This window comes from Aethalodelphis obliquidens, unplaced genomic scaffold (assembly GCF_003676395.1).
Source record: "Aethalodelphis obliquidens isolate GAN/ISIS:26980383/991018 unplaced genomic scaffold, ASM367639v1 scaffold43, whole genome shotgun sequence".
Classification (NCBI taxonomy): domain Eukaryota; kingdom Metazoa; phylum Chordata; class Mammalia; order Artiodactyla; family Delphinidae; genus Aethalodelphis; species Aethalodelphis obliquidens.
In genome coordinates, this window is record NW_020837987.1 from 7,823,990 (window position 1) to 7,842,027 (window position 18,038).

The window sequence follows — 18,038 nt, forward strand, 5'->3', positions numbered from 1 at the left end:
GTCAAGGGTTAGGGTTGGGATCCAGGATCAGGGGCTATGTCAGAGGTCACAGCCCGAGGTCAGGAGTGGGATCAGAGGTAGAGGCTGGGGTCAGAAGCCAGGGTCAGGCTGGGGTTGATGACAGCTGCTGGGTCAGAGGTACAGGTCGGAAGTCGTGGGATGGGAACAGAGGTCAGGGGTGGGATCAGAGGTCTTAGGTCAGGTGCTGGAGTCAGTGGCCGGCCAGCAGCACCTGCGCCCCCTCTGGTTCTGCAGTGTTTGCCCAGCCCATCGTGAGCCGGGCCCGCCCTGAGCTCCTGCACTCACACTTCATCCCCACCATCGGGCGGCTGCGCAAGCGGGCAGGGAAGGTGGTGTCCGAGGAGGAGCAGCTGCGCCTAGAGGCCAAGGCGGAAGCCGAGGAGGGCGAGCTTCTGGTGCGGGATGAGTTCTCTGTACTCTGCCGGGACCTGTACGCCCTCTATCCACTGCTCATCCGCTACGTGGACAACAACAGGTCAGCATGTCCCCAGCCGTCCCCCCACACACCCCAGCCTGTGCTCTGCAACAAGAGAAACCACTGCAATGAGAAGCCCGCGCACTGCAACTAGAGTAGCTCCCGCTCACTGCAACTAGAGGAAGCACGCGTGCAGCAGCGAAGACCCAATGCAGCCAAAAATAAATAAATAAAATTATTTTTAAATCTTAAAAAAAATTTTTTTTAATCTTAGAAACGAAAGTTTTTTTAAATCTTAAACAAGAAATTCATGGGCTAGAAGTCTGGATAAGGGCATCTTTCAGACCGGGGACTGGAACTGTTCTATTTCTTGACTTGGGTGGCAGTTACACAAGTGTGTTCACTTGGTGATAATTCATCAAGTTGAAACTTTGTACGTAATACTTCAATAAGAAGGTCAGAGAAAGAAAAAACAATTTTTAAGGAAAGGTCATTGATAATTTTTAAATCATCTGAATGGCCAGATTACCCTAGAAAGCTCTATCCCTCCCATTGGAGTCTCCGATCCCCTCCCCTGAGGTCTCTCCATGTGGGCCCCTTCTGTGGGGGTCCCTGCCCTCTTCCCTCACCAGCCCCTTCCCCTGCCTGCCCAGGGCACACTGGCTGACCGAGCCCAATCCCAATGCGGAGGAGCTGTTCAGGATGGTGGGCGAGATCTTCATCTACTGGTCCAAGTCCCACGTGAGTCCCCACCCACCCTGCCCCTCCTCTCTATAAGCCGAGAAGCTGCTGCCCAAAGATGCCCTACCCCACCCTGTCTGATCCCCAACACTGCCTCCCCGCACCCCCAGAACTTTAAGCGCGAAGAGCAGAACTTTGTGGTCCAGAATGAGATCAACAACATGTCATTTCTGACTGCAGACAGCAAGAGCAAAATGGCCAAGGTGGGTGCTTTGCTCTGGGAAGAGGACTTCGCAGGGAGGGAGAGGACAGCTTCCTGGGCTTCCTACCTGAACCCTCCTCACCCCGCCGGCCTGCCCTGTCCTAGTCACATTCCCTGCAGCCCTCATAGCAGCCCCATCTCCCTCCTCCTTCCTCCCCACCTCCCCCTTCTCTCATCCCCACCTCCTCCCTCCCGTCCTTTTCCTTCCCCCCATTTCCCTCCTCTTTCCCATCTCCTCCCTCCTCCCTACATGCTTTCTCCTCCCCATCACCCTCCTCCCCATCTTCCTCCCCATATCCCTCCGCCATCCCAATTTCCTCCTCTCCTTTCACCCACTTCTTTCCTTCTATCCCATTATCCCACACCTCCCCCTTTCCTCTCCTCTTATCCTTCCCAGAACTGCCCTCTAAAAGACAGGGTCTAGAGAACAAACCCACCACCCTGAGTGAGGTCTGGAAATGCCCAGCTGGGGGATTTGCATCAGGGTGGGGCAGAGGAGCTGCGCTTAGGGCTGACTTTGAGGGGGCCTGGGGTTCTCGGAGGGACTGGGGTAACACTTCTTGTCTCTGTCTGCAACCTGATGAAGCAGGTGGGAGATGTACAGGTCAGCCCCACGTCTGGGACCTTCCGCATGGCTCTTGGCTAATACCCTCTACCCCGCTCCCAACCCCAGCCTCTGCTCTGCCTCCAGAAAGCCCCTGCCCCTGTTCCCCAGCCCTCATCCTCTTTCTCTTCCTCCACCCCACCTCCCACCAACCATTCCCTTCCCGGCCCTCAACTTTTGGCTGTTGAATTTTTTTTAACTTTTGTTTAAAAAAAAAAAAACCAACTCCCCTCTCAGCTTTCCCCAAAGCTTCAAAGCATTTTGGGCTGAGGTCCCAGGGAATGGGAATGGGGGTGGGAAAGGCACGTGCACGGTTGGGTTTAAGGCCTGGGCTCTGGAATCAGATGGACCTGGGTTAGAATCCTGACTCTTGGCAGTTAGCCGTGTGACCTTGGACAAGTATATTAACCTTTTGAGCCTTGGAGGGCATCCAGGCAGTGGCCCCCCAGCCCCAGGGCTCTGTGAGGACCCCGCGAGACGCTGCATATGCCGGCACATGGGTCATGCTCCGTATCACAAGCTGGCCTGGATGTGGCTCCGGCCGAAGCGTGTCACTGGGGCTTCTCATTGGCATGACTGGGGTGGCCCAGGCCATGGGTCTGCACCCAAGGCTCCAGAACATGGCTGTGGGACTCTGTGCTCTGTGCTTCTGCTTCCAGATCTTTCTGGATCTTTCTTGCATCTTCTGTCTCCTTGTCTGTCTCAGTCTCTCAGTGTCTCTCTCTCTCTCTCACTTTTTCTTCCAACTTCTCTCGTCTCTTGGGACTCTTTACGGTTCTACATCTTCACTTCACTCTTGGGAATTCTGTCTTGGGCTCTGAAGTGGGGGTTGTAAGTGTTATGTAGGGGCAGGAGGGGTGTCCTACTGAAAGTTCTGGGGGGATTCTGAGAGAAGACTGCCAGAAGTTGAGAAGGCCTGGAATGGAGGGAAATCTGGAAGGATTTGGGATAGAAGTTGGAATTTGGGATAGAGGCTTGGATCTGGGAGGGTCTAGGGTCAGGGCTGGGGGTCTGAAGTGAAAGATTAGCAAGGTCTGGGGTGGAAACTGGCATGGGTGGGGGCTGCCTAGTATTCAGGCGGGGGCTGGAGTGTGGACAGTGGTAGCTGGTTGGGGCTGGAGCAGGGGCCAGGCTGAGACTCAGGCTGGCGCTGAGCCCCCGTGTCCCCACAGTCAGGTGGCTCAGACCAGGAACGCACCAAGAAGAAGCGCCGGGGGGACCGGTACTCCGTGCAGACGTCGCTGATTGTGGCCACGCTCAAGAAGATGCTGCCCATCGGCCTGAACATGTGTGCACCCACGGACCAGGAGCTCATTACACTGGCCAAGACCCGCTATGCCCTGGTGCCTGCTCAGCCCCTTTCTGAGAACCTACCAGGATCCCACTCAGCACCCCCACTGAGCCCCTGGGACCCTACTGAACCCCCAGGATCCCACTAAGGCCCTCCCTTAGGACCCTACTGCATCCTTCTCCAGGAGCCTGAGGATCCACTGGGCCTCCTAGGATGCCCTGAGCCTCCCCACAGGATACTTGGGATGCTGTCAGAACTCTGGGACCAAAGGACCTTAACTGGGACCCCACTGGAAACTGGAAAGGCCACTGAGAGCACCACACCCCTGCCATGCCAGACCTGCTAGGAACCTGGGGACCCCAGCTGAGACCCCATGAGCCCCCCGAAACTCCTCCAAGCCCTCTACCAGGACCTCCCCAAGTCCCTCGGGACCCACTGATCCCCTCGTGACCCCATTGCCCCCCCCGAACCTCTGGGTTCCCACTGACCTCTCCAGCTCACCACATCTTTCCTCAGGACCCACTGAGCCCCTCGTGACCCCACTGGCCACCCCCCACCCCGAACCTCTGGGATCCCACTGACCTCTCCAGCTCACCACATCTTTCCTCAGGACCCTGCTGACCCCTCCCCCGGGACTCTGTTGACACCCACCTGAGCCCCCAAAGACTCTCGGGCCCAGTGAGCACCCTGTGACCCTAAGTAGCCCCCAGGATCCTAATGGCTTCTTCCCCAGGACACACTGAAACCTTTGAGGTCTCAATTGACCCTGCCCCTGAATCCTTCTAAGCCCTCTGGGGTTCCAAAGAGGCCTCCCGGGACCCCTCTTATCCAATGTATGGGATAACAACCCCCCTCCCTGATCCTTTGTGGCCTCAGGGACCCAAGAAGCCCTCCCAGGACTCTGCCCCAAGACCCCTAGAACCCCAGGACCCTGCTAAGCACCCTGACAATCTAACCCGAGGGCCCTGAAGACCACTGACTCTCCCCTGATATCACAAGCACCCCCTTTCTCCTCCTAGGACCTGTTGAGTACTGCTGAGATCCCTACGAGCCCTCCTGGGCCCCTCTGCCCACTTACTTCGTCATGAGGGCCCCCTCTCCTGGGACCCTAAGGAAACCCCACCCTACTGATCCCTCCCTTAGCCTCCGTGTAAACCCCACCAGTGACTTGGGTGATCTGCCTGACCCCCTATGACCTCTGCTGACCTTATCGTCTCCTTCTAATCCCCCTCGCCCACCTCTAATCTTCAGAAACTCCCTGCCCATCTCCCACTTACTCCCAGCCCCACTCTGACCCTCTTCTGACCTTTTTTGACCTTTGGGGATAGCCTCATGTCACCCCCTACCTCCTCTCACACCCCCAACGAGGCCCCTCTAATCCTGTCTCTTCAAGGTTCCTCTGTGGCCTCTGATGCCCTCTAGGACTCCTCTCTGACCACTCCTGACCTGTGGATCCTTTCAGTTTCTCTCAGATCTTCCCCACACAAGCCTCTCACCAGTTGCTGGGGTGATGGGGCTGGAAGGGAAAGGGTTGTAGGTCAAGGAGGACGCTTGGCCCTCCAGAGTGACCCAGCCTGTCATGTCTCCCCAGAAAGACACAGATGAGGAGGTCCGGGAATTTCTGCAAAACAACCTTCACCTTCAGGGAAAGGTACGCCTCCTCCTCCTCGTGCAACCGAAACGGGCATGTCAGGTTAACAGCAAGAGTAACAGCCGACGTTTGAGCACTTACTATGTATCAGGCATCGAAAGAGGAACCTTGTATTCAGCACCCCAGTGAATCATCACAGCATTGAATGGCGGGTGGAGCGGCCGGAGAAGCCCACTCTGAGCAGAGGGGCGCTTCGAGAAGCCCGGCTGAGAGAGGAGGGAGCGGGCAGGGGAGGGGTCTCATACGGACCGTCCTTCCTCCTCTCAGGTCGAAGGCTCCCCTTCTCTACGCTGGCAGATGGCCTTGTACCGGGGCCTCCCGGGCCGCGAGGAGGACGCTGACGACCCGGAGAAAATCGTGCGCAGAGTCCAGGAAGTGTCTGCAGTGCTCTATCATCTGGAGCAGGTGTCTTACTACTGAGTTGCCGAAGCTTGCGTCTCTGGGCGGGGCCTGGGGCGGTCCTTGAGCCTGTGGGCGGGGCCTGCGGGTGAACCTTGGGACTCTGAGCGCGGCAAGGGGCGGGCCTTTAATCTGTTGGGTGTGGTGACAGTTGAGTTTAAAGCCAGACTTAGGATGGAAACTTTGATCTGGGGGGTAGGACCTGGCGCTAAATCTTGGGCCTGGGAACGGCGACAGGGGCAGAACTTTGGGTCTGCGAGTCAGGCCCAGTGAAGACGCCTTGACTCTCCGGGCAGTGCCTTGGGCGGGTCTTGAGATGGGGGCGGGGTCTGGGTAGTGGCCCCGGGTCTGCGGGCGGGGCGTAGGAGGGAAATTCCAGTCTGATAGCAGAGTAGTACAGGTCAGAACCTTGACTCTGTGGGTGGAGCCAGGGTGTTTCTGCGGCCCTGTGAGTCGGGCCTGAATTTGGACGTGGGCACTGATGGGCAGTTTCACTCGGGGCTGGAAGTGAGAATCAGACCAGGGGCAGAGTCTGGAGACGTGACAGATAATCCCGCCTCCAGATCGAGCACCCTTATAAGTCCAAGAAGGCCGTGTGGCACAAGCTCTTGTCCAAGCAGCGCCGGAGGGCGGTCGTCGCCTGTTTCCGCATGACCCCCCTGTACAACCTGCCCACGTAAGACATCCCCCCTCACCCATGGAGGAGGGAACCTCTAGGGGCCTTGGAGAAAGAGTGGCTGAAGAGGCAAGAGGATGGAGTGTCAACCCCAGTGGGGTTTTGGGGAGTGGTTAGGGGAGGAGATATGTGGGAGGACAGAGAGGCGTGGACGGGGAGGTCTCAGCGACACCGCACATCTTTCCCCCAAAGGCAACGGGCCTGTAACATGTTTGTGGAGAGCTACAAGGCGGCGTGGATCCTGACTGAAGACCACAGTTTCGAGGGCCGCATGATAGATGACCTTTCGGTGAGCTGGGGCCTGCCTGGGAGTGTCGGGGCACAGTGGGATAGGACTGGGGCCCAGCCGTCCATTGTACACCTCCAGGGGTGGGTCGCCCTTCGCACTGGGGGGTATGGGGACCAGGGCCGGGTGAAGGATGTTGGGGGAGAGAAAAAAAAAAACAGCCCAGGGCTTCCCTGGTGGCACAGTGGTTGGGAGTCCGCCTGCCAATGCAAGGGACACGGGTTCATGCCCCGGTCCGGGAGTATCCCACATGCCGCGGAGCGGCTGGGCCCGTGAGCCATAGCCGCTGAGCCTGCGCGTCCGGAGCCTGTGCTCCGCAACAGGAGAGGCCACAGCAGTGAGAGGCCCGCGTACCGCAAAAAAACAAACAAACAAAAACAGCCCAGCAGGGCTGGGGGGAGACAGGTGGGGACCCTAGAAGCCCCTCCCCCGAGCCCCACACCTCCCTCCAGAAAGCTGGTGAGCAGGAAGAGGAGGAGGAAGAGGTGGAGGAGAAGAAGCCAGACCCCCTGCACCAGCTCGTCCTGCACTTCAGCCGTACCGCCCTGACTGAGAAGAGGTGAGGGCCCTTCCTAGGTCCCAGAGAGAAAGCCGCGACCTCTGCCCACTCCCGCAACCTCCCTGTCACTCAAGAGAGACCCTCTGTGTGGGAGCCCCATAGCGGATCTTCTAATATCATTTTACTAGGACAGGCAGAGCTCCCACGTACCACTGTGCAGACTGAGCACTTCACAAGGGCATCTCCTCTGAAGTGTTCACGTCACAGGCAATATTGATTTAGGCTTTTTCTAGAAGAAAATGTCTTGCTCAAACAAAATCAATGTACTACAGTATGTTATAGGGAGAAAATCAGAATATTATGACAAATTTCCAACAGATGGCAGTGAGGAAGGGGGGCCTTTGCCTATTTCACACAAAAGCTTCGTGTGGGCTAGTGGCAGTCATGGGAATAAATAGCAGTGTTTATTAAATGTTTTTTTATGTGTCAAGCATCATGCTAAACACTTGACGTATAGATCTTCTCCCTTAATCGTCACACTATGAGATAGATATTATTATCAACGTTTTTTTTTTTTTGTGGATGAGGAAATAGAGGCACAGAGATTTGTTTTTCTTATGTAATATCAAGTCAGGAGGTGGAGAGTCCAGGGCTGGGCAGTGGCACAATGACACTGACAGGGACCCAGACTTGTTCAGGATTTCTGCCCTGCCATTCTGAGCTGTTGCCTGGTGGTTACAAGATGGATGCTGACATCCAGGCATCATGACCACATGTCAGGCAGAAAGAAGGGGAAAGGCTTTCCCTTAAGCAAGACCAAAACCTTTTTGTCCTAGGAAGGTTCTCCCTGGTGGGCTTCTGCACATGTTTCATTGGCCAGAATTCTGACATCAGGCCACCATCAGTTGCAAGGGAGACTGGGAAACTGAGTATTCTGTTTTCTGTCCTCTGGGACGGCAATGACCCTGGAGTTAGACTGTCCAGGTTTGAATCCCAGTACAAGGTTTGAATCCCAGTACAAGCTCCATGGTTTGAATCCCAGTACAAGCTCTATGACCCTGGCAAAGAAGGATCTTTGTGCCTCAGTTTCCCTCGTCTGTAAAATGGGGCTAGTAATCCAATTGACCCTTGAAAAATGCAGGGGTTAGGGATACTGACCCTCCATGTGGTCAAAAGTCCAGGTATAACTCTATAGTTGGCCCTCCATATCTGCGGTTCTGCAGCCATGGATTCAACCGGCCATGGATTGCATAGTACTGTAGCAGTGTTTCTTCTTAAAATGCACATGTAAGTGGACCTGTGCAGTTCAAAACTACATTGTTCAAGGGTTAACTATATATTTACCTCATTGAATTACTGTGAGAATCAATTTGTTATTATATACCAAGCGCTTAGAACAGAAACCACCCTAGAGTAAACTCAGTGGGTGTTGGCCATTACCTCTGCTGTTATTAGTAGTATTATTACAGAGGAGACCTAAGGAGGTGGTTGGTCATAGTTGTCAGATGAGCCAACCAGTTGTCAGGTGGCAAGATGGCCCCAGAAGCTCCAGGCTTCCATCACACCATCACAGCAACCCCAGTGGAAAGGGAGCAGCTCTATCAGTAGCTTCAGCAAAACTCCCAGAATGAATTCCAGTGGACCAGAGTGGATCACATGACCATCTCTTACCTACTATTGTAGCCAAGCAGATAGAAAGTACTGATTGGCTCAGCCTTGATCACACGCCCAGTCTGGCAATGGAGAGTCCTACCCCATCTAAACCACACAGCCTGAGCATGGGGAGGGGTGGCTCTCCAAAGGAAAACTGGAAGCTGTTATAAGATGGGGTTCCTCTCTCCTGGGTCCTGACTGTCTCCCCACTTACTTCCTCAGCAAACTGGAAGAAGATTACTTGTATATAGCGTATGCCGATATCATGGCAAAGGTGAGGCCCTGCCCCCATTTAGGGCGGGTTCCCTTCCCCCTCAGCTGCAATGCCTGTCCACTGAAAGGGCTGGAACTGGCCTGGGGTATCTCTTCTGTTCACCATCATCTCTAACTGATGCCCTATCCCCAGAGCTGCCACCTGGAGGAGGGAGGGGAGAACGGCGAAGCTGAAGAAGAGGAGATTGAGCTTTCCTTTGAGGTAGGTGGGATCAAGCAGTCCCTGAAGAAAGGGATGGGGGATCCTGACTTCATTATCCCCCATTCAGTCAGCAATGCTCTGGGCCCGGCCCTAGGCGGCACGGGCAGAGGGGTCAGGGCGGGGGGAAGCCAGGGAAGCTCAGGGGGGTCATGCGGGCCCAGGCAAGATGCCTGATCCAGCCCGGGGGGAAGGGTTTCAGGGAGGGTTTCTCAGAGGAAGGGATGTCTGAGCAGAAGGATAAAAGGAATGTGCCAGTTGAAGAAAAAGGGAAAGGTGTTCCAGGTAGGGGCACAGCATACGCAAAGGCCAGGCAGGGAGAGAGAGCTCGTAAATGCAGTTAACCCGTCCTTTCACTCATTAAGGTGATCGGCAAGCATTTCCCCAAGTTTCTCAACATATTTTGTGTCAGGGTCCCCTTTGGCATCGGATGAACCCTTTCTCAGAATCCTGTACTTAAATGTGTAAAACGAATCCAGAGCAGAGGAAACAAGCATGTTGAAATAGTTATCAAAATATTGCTTTAAAAATTTGTGACACAGTAATAGTCGTACTTCTCTATTAATCTACCAAATAACAAGAACTAACAGTGGATCCAGGAGCTACTGTAATTGATAAGTAGTGATGAACGTAAGTGATATTTCGAGGGAATTCCCTGGTGGTCCAGTGGTTAGGACTCGGTGCTTTCAATGCCGGGGGCCCGGGTTCAACCCCGCAAGCTGCGCAGTGCGGCCAAAACTAAAAAGGTGATGTTTCGAGATGTCTTTAAAAATGATGTGATACGGAAACGTCTGTGATGTGTACGGATGACACAACCACGGATTCTGCTAATGTTGTTGTGATTTATGGCCTCATCCATAACGGAAGGAAATGCTACATTTCAGAGGGAGGATGGGAAATATAAAAGTATAACTTTTTTCCCCATCCATGTTCACAGACCCCCTGGGATTCTATCCATTAACCCCTTGGAGGTGCATGGGGCCAGGTTACGATTGCTCCATGCCCAGCCCTGTGTAGGTGCAGGAGGCAAATCGCAGACTTAAGTCCCAGGGGATAGAAGGAGCTTACAGTTGAAGGGATGAGCCAGGGGATGTGGCTGGAGCAGGAAGGCAGCGGTGAGGGCAAGGCTGTGAGGGGGAAAGGCTGGGCTGGTGAGCCTGGACTCACCCAGCTCCGTGGGCCGGGCTCTGCTGCAGGAGAAAGAGATGGAGAAGCAGAGGCTCCTGTACCAGCAGGCGCGGCTGCACAACCGGGGCACCGCGGAGATGGTGCTTCAGATGATCAGTGCCTGCAAAGGTGCCCTGCGCGTGCATTCAGCTCCTCCTGAGTGAACCCCCCCGTCCCCAGCCCACTCATCCCCTGTGCGCCCAGCGGGCACACTCTCCCACCCCTCATGCATGTGGATTGCACTCACGCACTTGCCTTGCAATTTCTCACCAATTCCTTCAGTCCTGATCACCCCTGCATACATGCCCTTGCACTCTCCTCTGCCCCATTCTCTGACATCCCCCGGGATGGCTGTTTTCTGGTGAGTGAAGAACACTGCTCCCAAACTAAGTGGACCATCCGTTGCCTGCCCCGCCCCCCAACCCATCCCCTGCAGGAGAGACGGGCGCCATGGTGTCCTCCACCCTGAAGCTGGGCATCTCCATCCTGAATGGAGGCAATGCCGATGTGCAGCAGGTAATGGGCGAAGGCACTTGGGAGGGGAGCTGGGAGGGGTGGGAGGTTCCTGTGCGACCCCCAGTTCCCCCTCCACTCCCACCCCCTCTGCAGAAAATGCTGGATTACCTGAAGGACAAGAAGGAAGTTGGCTTCTTCCAGAGTATCCAGGCGCTGATGCAAACCTGCAGGTGGGCTCTAGTGCACATCTTTAGTGAAGCTGCTTGGTGTAGCCGAGCCCCCAGTCCTCGTACCACCTCCGGTTCCAGGTCTGTTCTCTTGGTTCCAGGAACAGAGACACACTCAGACCAGCTCAAATAATAGGGAGTTTATTACAAGGATTCACATGGAATGATAAGGGAGGCAAAATGCCACAGACTTTAAGAACGAGTTGTATTAAGGATCCAGACAGCTGGAACCGGAAGGTTGTTGAGTCTTCAAGGGACACTCAGGCAGCAGGGACTTGGGGCTCTTTCCGATGACCCCTATTCGTGTGGCTGCACTGCCGTCTGCCTTTGTTCTCCTCTTGCGGTTGACTGACTTTCGCTGCCTTTCTGAAGCTTTTGCTAATTGATGGTTTCTGTTTCCTTCTGATTTCAACTTTTATACATTTCATCCTTGCCCCACCTGACCTCACAGCTGCCACTGCATAGCTTCTATCAGCTCTTGGTTTCTGCTTCCTCTTTTTTTTTTTTTTTTTTTTTTTTTAAGATGTTGGGGGTAGGAGTTTATTAATTAATTAATTTATTTATGGCTGTGTTGGGTCTTCGTTTCTGTGCGAGGGCTTTCTCTAGTTGTGGCAAGCGGGGGCCACTCATCATCGCGGTGCGTGGGCCTCTCACTATCGCGGCCTCTCTTGTTGTGGAGCACGGGCTCCAGACGCGCAGGCTCAGCAGTTGTGGCTCACGGGCCTAGTTGTTCCGCGGCATGTGGGATCCTCCCAGACCAGGGCTCGAACCCGTGTCCCCTGCATTAGCAGGCAGATCCTCAACCACTGCGCCACCAGGGAAGCCCTCTGCTTCCTCTTGATTTCAGCTCACTCATGGTTTACGACGGCTCACCACCTTCCACCGTGGGGAAGCTACCAGGCTCTGGAAGAGAGGAGGGCAGAGGCCTCAGTACGTGTTCACCATCTTTCCTTTCTTTCCCTCAGTGTCCTGGATCTCAATGCCTTCGAGAGACAGAACAAGGCAGAGGGGCTGGGCATGGTGAACGAGGATGGAACCGGTGAGGCCTTCTTGGGCTTCCCTCTCCCTGGGGCATCCCCTTCTTTCAGGATCCACCCCCTCCCCCCCCAATTGCCCAGAGCTCCCTTCCACCAAGACACCTTCCCTCCCCAAGAGTGTGCCCAGGTTTCCCCCCTGCAGTGGTCCCCAGTCCTGCCTCCCCCCATTCCTCCAGAGTCTCCCTCGCCATGGTCCCACCCCTGGGTGTCCTTCTGTGTTCTCTCACCCATCACCACATGGACCCCACCCTCCACTTGCCCCAAGTCTCCAGCCCTGGTTGCTGTTCTCTCATTAATGTCCCTAATCCGAGTTAATCGAGTCTCCTCTTTGCCGTGTTGTGACGTGCCTAACCTTTCTGCCCTGATCCTCGCCTCCTGCCTCTTCACCTGTACCTACCCGTCTCTCTCTCTCTCTCTCTCCCCTCTTCTTTCTTCCTCTCTGCTTTTACCCTCTTCTTGTTCTCTTCTTTGCTTCCTTGCTCCTTGTCGCTCTTCCTCTCTGTGGGTTGTTCCTCTCTCTGTGTCTGTGCCTTCATGCCTGACCATGTCACTGTGTGTGTGTTTCTGTCCGTCTCTCTGTCCCCTTCTGCCTCCTTTTCCCCTCTTTTCTTCTGCTTCTTCCTCTCATCCTGTCGGCTGCCCCAGTCATCAACCGCCAGAACGGTAATTCCCCTAGTCCGTTTCCCGCGCTATGCTACTGCCACCCCTTCCTTCTAACCCCGACCCATCCCCTCCACCTGGGGGCTGAGGATCTGGGTCATCCAGGGGAGGGAGGGTCCATGCCCGAGGAAAGTCTCGAGATCAGGGGTCCAGAGACCAAGATTCGGATCCCAGATTAGCCACTAACAACACATGGGACGCTTACCTTCCGTAAGCCTCAGTTTCCCCATGTGTAAAACAGAAGCTAGAGAAGATGGCAAAGATCCCTTTCCAGATGGATGTTCTCGGACTTCCAGACCCAGATTCGCAGTCCCGAGGTGGGGTGAACCCCTCTCCCACCTACCCTGCTCTCTGCGCCCGCGACCCCACGTTGATCGAGTCTGGGGCTCCCATCCACCAACCAGATTGGTTGCCCCCAAGCAGCCACTCTGATTGGTGTGCGTGCCTCCTCTACGCCTGCTCTGGTTGGCCCGAACCTTTGCTATCTAGCCTTCCCTGCCCCACAGCCCACAGTGATTGGCTTCTTTCAGAGGCCCGTTCTGATTGGCGCATGTTTACATGCCTCCCCCTCTGCTTCTCCTGGATTGGCTGCTTTCAAGGCATCTGAGCCAATTGGCTGGCTTTGGATTCCCATCCCCCTGCTCAATCCCCTCCTGCTCAGAGCCTTTGCGTGAAAGTGACTCTGACCCCCCCGTAATCCATTAACCGCCCCACACTGTCCTGGAGGGGGGCTGAGGGAGGTAACAGCAGCCCGAACCTCTGTCGACAGACACTCCCAGCTGTCACACAGGTGGTGACATCAAAGGGACAGTGATATTGTAGACAGATACTTGAGGCCCCAGCTTCATGACTCAGGGCGCCTCAGTTTCCATCTGCTGATGTCCTAGACTCTGGTGTCATGGATGCCCGGGGCCCTCATGCTGTCTTTAAAGGCGTGGCTGCTCCTCCCTGCGCGCCCCATGCTTTCTGCATGCGTGTGCAGTGTGCATGGGCCACGTGCATGCGTGCTGTGTCCTGGCGCATCTGATCCCTCTGGCCCCTTCCCCCCTCTTCCACCCAGGAGAGAAGGTCATGGCAGATGATGAATTCACCCAAGACCTGTTCCGATTCCTGCAACTGCTCTGCGAGGGGCACAATAACGGTGAGGAGGAGGGGTGGCTGACATAGAGAGAAGGCCAAGGTTTGGGGTCGGTCTGGAAGGGTTGCCTGAGTTGATCTCCAGTCTCCTCTTCCCCTTATCAGTGATGGCCTCAATGCCCCCATCCAGGCCTTGTCCTCAATCCCATTGTCGTTCATTCTTTACTCCCAGCCAGTGTCTAGTGCTGCCTGCCCACCTTCCTAAATCTCTCTTGCATGTCTGGAGCCTAGCCGCTTTGCTTCACTTTCACCTCCTCTAGCCAGTCCAATTCCCCAAAAGCAATCTGCCAAAACCCAGTTTGGCCCCAAATCAATTTTCACAAAGGAGCCATTTGCCACATGCCACTTTTCCACAGGCATTTCGCAGCAGCCGCCAAAGTTCAGTAAATGTGGTCGATGGCCGTAGTCTGGGTCTGTAGAGGGAAAAACTGCCGGGCATTTTTAAACGAATCTATTAGAACCACCTATTCATTTTGCTTATAAAATACTTGGCCACGAGGAAGGCCTACAGACTCTTGGCTAACTGAAACAAGTTTGAGTTTTCACAATTTTTGTTCTGGTTCTGGCAATATAACCAGATCAAGGATGACACAGCAAGTTAATTAAATACGTCATTGGTGAGAAAATACAACCTCGTGTGGCACACAGCTTACAACCTTAAAGGAATAGTTGAAATTCTGAACAGTAAACATTGTACCCAACTCAGTTTCCTATGACAAACGTGTACAGTCTCAAGGTTGTGGTTATAACACTTAGTGGGTGATAAGAAACCACAGACTGCCCAGAAGTTAACCTTCACGATAAGAAAGGGAGTAATTATAAATCTAACCTCCATAGAACCCGCACCCCACTGGGCTAGTGTTCTTTAAGGTAAACGTCTTTAATCTTCACTTTTTTCTTTTCAACAGAGGATAAAGCATGATCCATTGTTTTGTATTATCATAAGCTCTTATGTCCACAGCTAGTTTTTCTTCAAGGTTTATTAAATACCTTTGTGCCATGTGACTGGGGTTTTCTTTCTTTAACAAAGGTGGCATCAGTCTTTGGGGCTTAGAATGAATTTTATTCCCTGGGTCTATGACTTTTCGGAAATGAGAATGTTCTTATGGTGGGATTTCTCTCTCCCACCAAATTTGCAATCTGGTCCTCTGCCCAAATTTGTGGATTCATTAACCAGCCCAGTCGAATAAATATTTGAAATATCTTTCAAATCTCAGATGCCTTGCAGGTCTTGAGTATTCAGTGCCATTCAGAGCAGACAAAAGCCGGGGAGCCGTATTAACCATTTAGGCATACAGTCTGATTTAAATGAACACAGAAAAAGGAATTAGGGTTGATGGGAAAGCCTGTCCATTTGCTTATAAAATCTTGAATATTTGAGTATACTTTTCGTCTGTAATGTGAAACCAGGCAAAATGGACATTCAGCCTGATATAGTGATTGTGAAGTGGCTATAGGGAAATCAGGTGGAAGTAAAACTTTGGGAGAAAAAAGCTTTCAAGGGCTGTTGAAGCCATCCTGGGCAACGCGACATTGCTATAACATCAGAAGGATTTCACTGAAGCTTGTTTTCATTGCCTTGATAATTTGATGAATTGGTCATTTGGCAAATGGGCCTACAGAGGTTGTTCTCAAACTTAAGCGTACCTAAGAATCACCAGGAGGCCTTGTTAAACTAGGCTTCTGGACCCCATCCCAGATTTTCTGATTTAGTAATTCTGGGGCGGAGCCCAGGAATTTGCATTTCTAACAGGTTTCCTTCCGGAAGATGCTGACGCTGCTGGTCTGGGCCCATGTTTTGAGAGTCACTGCTCCAAAGTGCAGCTCTTAACCTCAGCACTCTCTTTAAGGCCCTTTAAGAACAGCTATTGTTTATTGAGCGCTTATGTACCAGGTTCTGTCCTCAGTTCATTATATATGCTAAAGCATTAAAACCTCACCAAAGCTCTTTAAAGTAGGGCCTATTGTGACCACCGTGTTACATATGGGGGAACCAAGGCACAGTCTGCCACACAGAGAGGTTCAGTAACTTGCCTGAGGTCACACAGCGAGGAATTTGCGCAGCCAACTCCTACTCATCTTTCAGGTCATAGCTCAGAGGTCCCCTCCTCCAAGAAGCCCTCCCTGACCACCTTGTCTGGGTCAGGCATCTCCTCTGGGCTCCTCCAACCCCCTGAGCTTCCCCCATCACAGCCTTTATCATCATCATCATTATTCCAGAACTTCTCAACCACACCCTGAAGTAGAGGGAATGGTATAATAAGCCCCCAAGAAGCCATCACTCAGCTCTAACAGTTATCAGCTTTCTGCCATAGAGCAATGTTTTTCAAATAGTGGGAACCAACTCACCAGAGGGTCGTGAATCAAGTTTATCGCAGAGGTTCTCATTCCTAATTGCGCATTGGTATGCCTGGGGAGCTTTACAAGACACTAAAGCTCAGGTTTCACTCAGGCATTCTAATTTAATTGGTCTGGGATGGGGTCTGAGCACTGGGATATTTAAAATCCTCCAGGTAGTTCTAATGTGCAGCCAGGGTTGGGAGGTTGAGAACTACACATTTAGTGGGTTGAGTTCAGAATTCATTTGTAGTTGACTAGACTAGTACAGGGCAGAAAATAGCAGAACGTATGGCACATAGTAAGGGTATGTGAAACTTCTGTTTCGGGTATATGTGGATGTAATTTCAGATTAGACACGCGTACTGGGTCTCAGTGTAAATATGTACTGGATTTCCTACTGTAGGTTGCAGTTAGAAAAGACTGAAAACTTACTACATGATAATATAAACTTCACAAGGGCAGGGACTTTGTCTTCTCCTGCTGCTGTATCTCCAGGGCACATAATAAATGCTCAGGAAATTTGTAGTATCAAAGTATGTGACCAGTCTTCATCTCCCGTTAGCATATAGTATATGCTCAATAAATATATATTAAATAAATGAACAAATAAATAAATAACAAATGCTTATCTCCTCTGGTTCTTGGTAGGTGCTCAGTAAATATTTTTTGGATAAATGAATGAATAAATAACCAATCTCCGATCTCCCAGCACATAGTAGGCATTCAGTAAAAAACTTCTGTGAACAAACGAAGGCTGAATCTCCATTTCCCCCTGCTACATTGTAGGTGCTCAATAAATACTTTGGGGGAAAAAATGAGTAAATGACTGGCCCTCCACCACATCTGGCACATAGTAGGCCCTCAATACATATTTATTAGACAAATGGATAAATGATCCTCCATCTTCCCCTAACACATAGTAGGTACTGATAAAGAGCTTTTAAGTAAATTAATGATTATATGCCTTCCGGCATACAATAGGCCCTCAATAAACATTTATTGCATAAAAGAATAAAGGACTCACTGTCCACCTCCCCTAGCACATGGTAGATGCTCAATAAATGAGTGACTTTTCACCTCTCTAGATTTCCAAAACTACCTACGGACACAGACAGGGAATACAACCACTATTAACATCATCATCTGCACTGTGGACTACCTCCTGCGGCTTCAGGTGAGGCTGTGAGGCCGTCCAGGTGTGACCCGGGTCGGGGTCTGTTGGGCCATGGTTGGCACCAGCAGCCCCTCACACTGTGTCTGCCCCCCAGGAATCCATCAGCGACTTCTACTGGTACTACTCGGGCAAGGATGTCATTGAGGAGCAGGGCAAGAGGAACTTTTCCAAGGCCATGTCTGTGGCTAAACAGGTGTTCAACAGCCTCACCGAATACATTCAGGTAGGGCTCGCCCGCTGCGGCGGGGCGGGGCAGTTCCGCATTCCGCGCCCTGCCTCGCGCTCACGTAGAACCTCTCTCTGCCCCACAGGGGCCCTGCACCGGGAACCAGCAGAGTCTAGCGCACAGCCGCCTCTGGGACGCCGTGGTGGGATTCCTGCACGTGTTTGCCCACATGATGATGAAGCTCGCTCAGGTTCGGGCCTCTCTGTTTTTCATCCAACTGCTTCCAGGCATCCCCCAACTGGCACGTTTCCAAGTTTTGCCCCGTCGGTCCGTGTCGCACCCCAGTGCTCCCGGCAGGTTGCAGACCGGTCCCTCTCCGTGGCCAAATCCATCTTTCTTCTGGATTGGCTCTCTCCATGACCCCGCCTCCTCCTCTGCCACCGCCAGTCGGCCGGTTATCCATCTACAGTTCCCTTGGACTGACGTTTGGGGCCCGCCCGCTCTGGTCCAGAGCTCCTCTATGATTGGTTGGTGTTCTTTCCCCTCTGATGAGGTCACCCAGATTCGGACAGGACTAGGGATAGGATGAGGGTAGGCTTCTAGATCTGGGCCTGGGGCTGAAGGGGTGTTTTGCTTCTTTATTCTGCTTGCGGCAGATGACATCTATCCAGGGCATCCATGATGTAAGGTCCCTGTCGAGCCCCGTCTCCCATCTCTAGCATCTTCGTGCTCCCCTTTTCCCCACCACCCCCGCCCCTTTGCAG

At 53.0% G+C, this 18,038-nt stretch overlaps 1 protein-coding gene across 1 annotated transcript in view; it reads left to right on the forward strand.

The window, feature by feature from the left end:
- RYR1 (ryanodine receptor 1) overlaps positions 1–18,038 on the forward strand; it is a 116,001-nt gene that overhangs the window by 63,998 nt on the left and 33,965 nt on the right. The window contains exons 67-85 of the mRNA XM_027079462.1: positions 256–496; positions 1,090–1,177; positions 1,288–1,380; positions 3,156–3,326; positions 4,866–4,925; positions 5,193–5,330; positions 5,888–6,000; positions 6,193–6,289; positions 6,739–6,845; positions 8,661–8,712; positions 8,845–8,913; positions 10,107–10,206; positions 10,514–10,593; positions 10,687–10,763; positions 11,726–11,799; positions 13,518–13,598; positions 17,020–17,108; positions 17,203–17,331; positions 17,420–17,524. Coding sequence (XP_026935263.1) covers positions 256–496; positions 1,090–1,177; positions 1,288–1,380; positions 3,156–3,326; positions 4,866–4,925; positions 5,193–5,330; positions 5,888–6,000; positions 6,193–6,289; positions 6,739–6,845; positions 8,661–8,712; positions 8,845–8,913; positions 10,107–10,206; positions 10,514–10,593; positions 10,687–10,763; positions 11,726–11,799; positions 13,518–13,598; positions 17,020–17,108; positions 17,203–17,331; positions 17,420–17,524 — 1,964 coding nt within the window. The remainder of the gene's footprint in view (positions 1–255; positions 497–1,089; positions 1,178–1,287; positions 1,381–3,155; positions 3,327–4,865; positions 4,926–5,192; positions 5,331–5,887; positions 6,001–6,192; positions 6,290–6,738; positions 6,846–8,660; positions 8,713–8,844; positions 8,914–10,106; positions 10,207–10,513; positions 10,594–10,686; positions 10,764–11,725; positions 11,800–13,517; positions 13,599–17,019; positions 17,109–17,202; positions 17,332–17,419; positions 17,525–18,038) is intronic.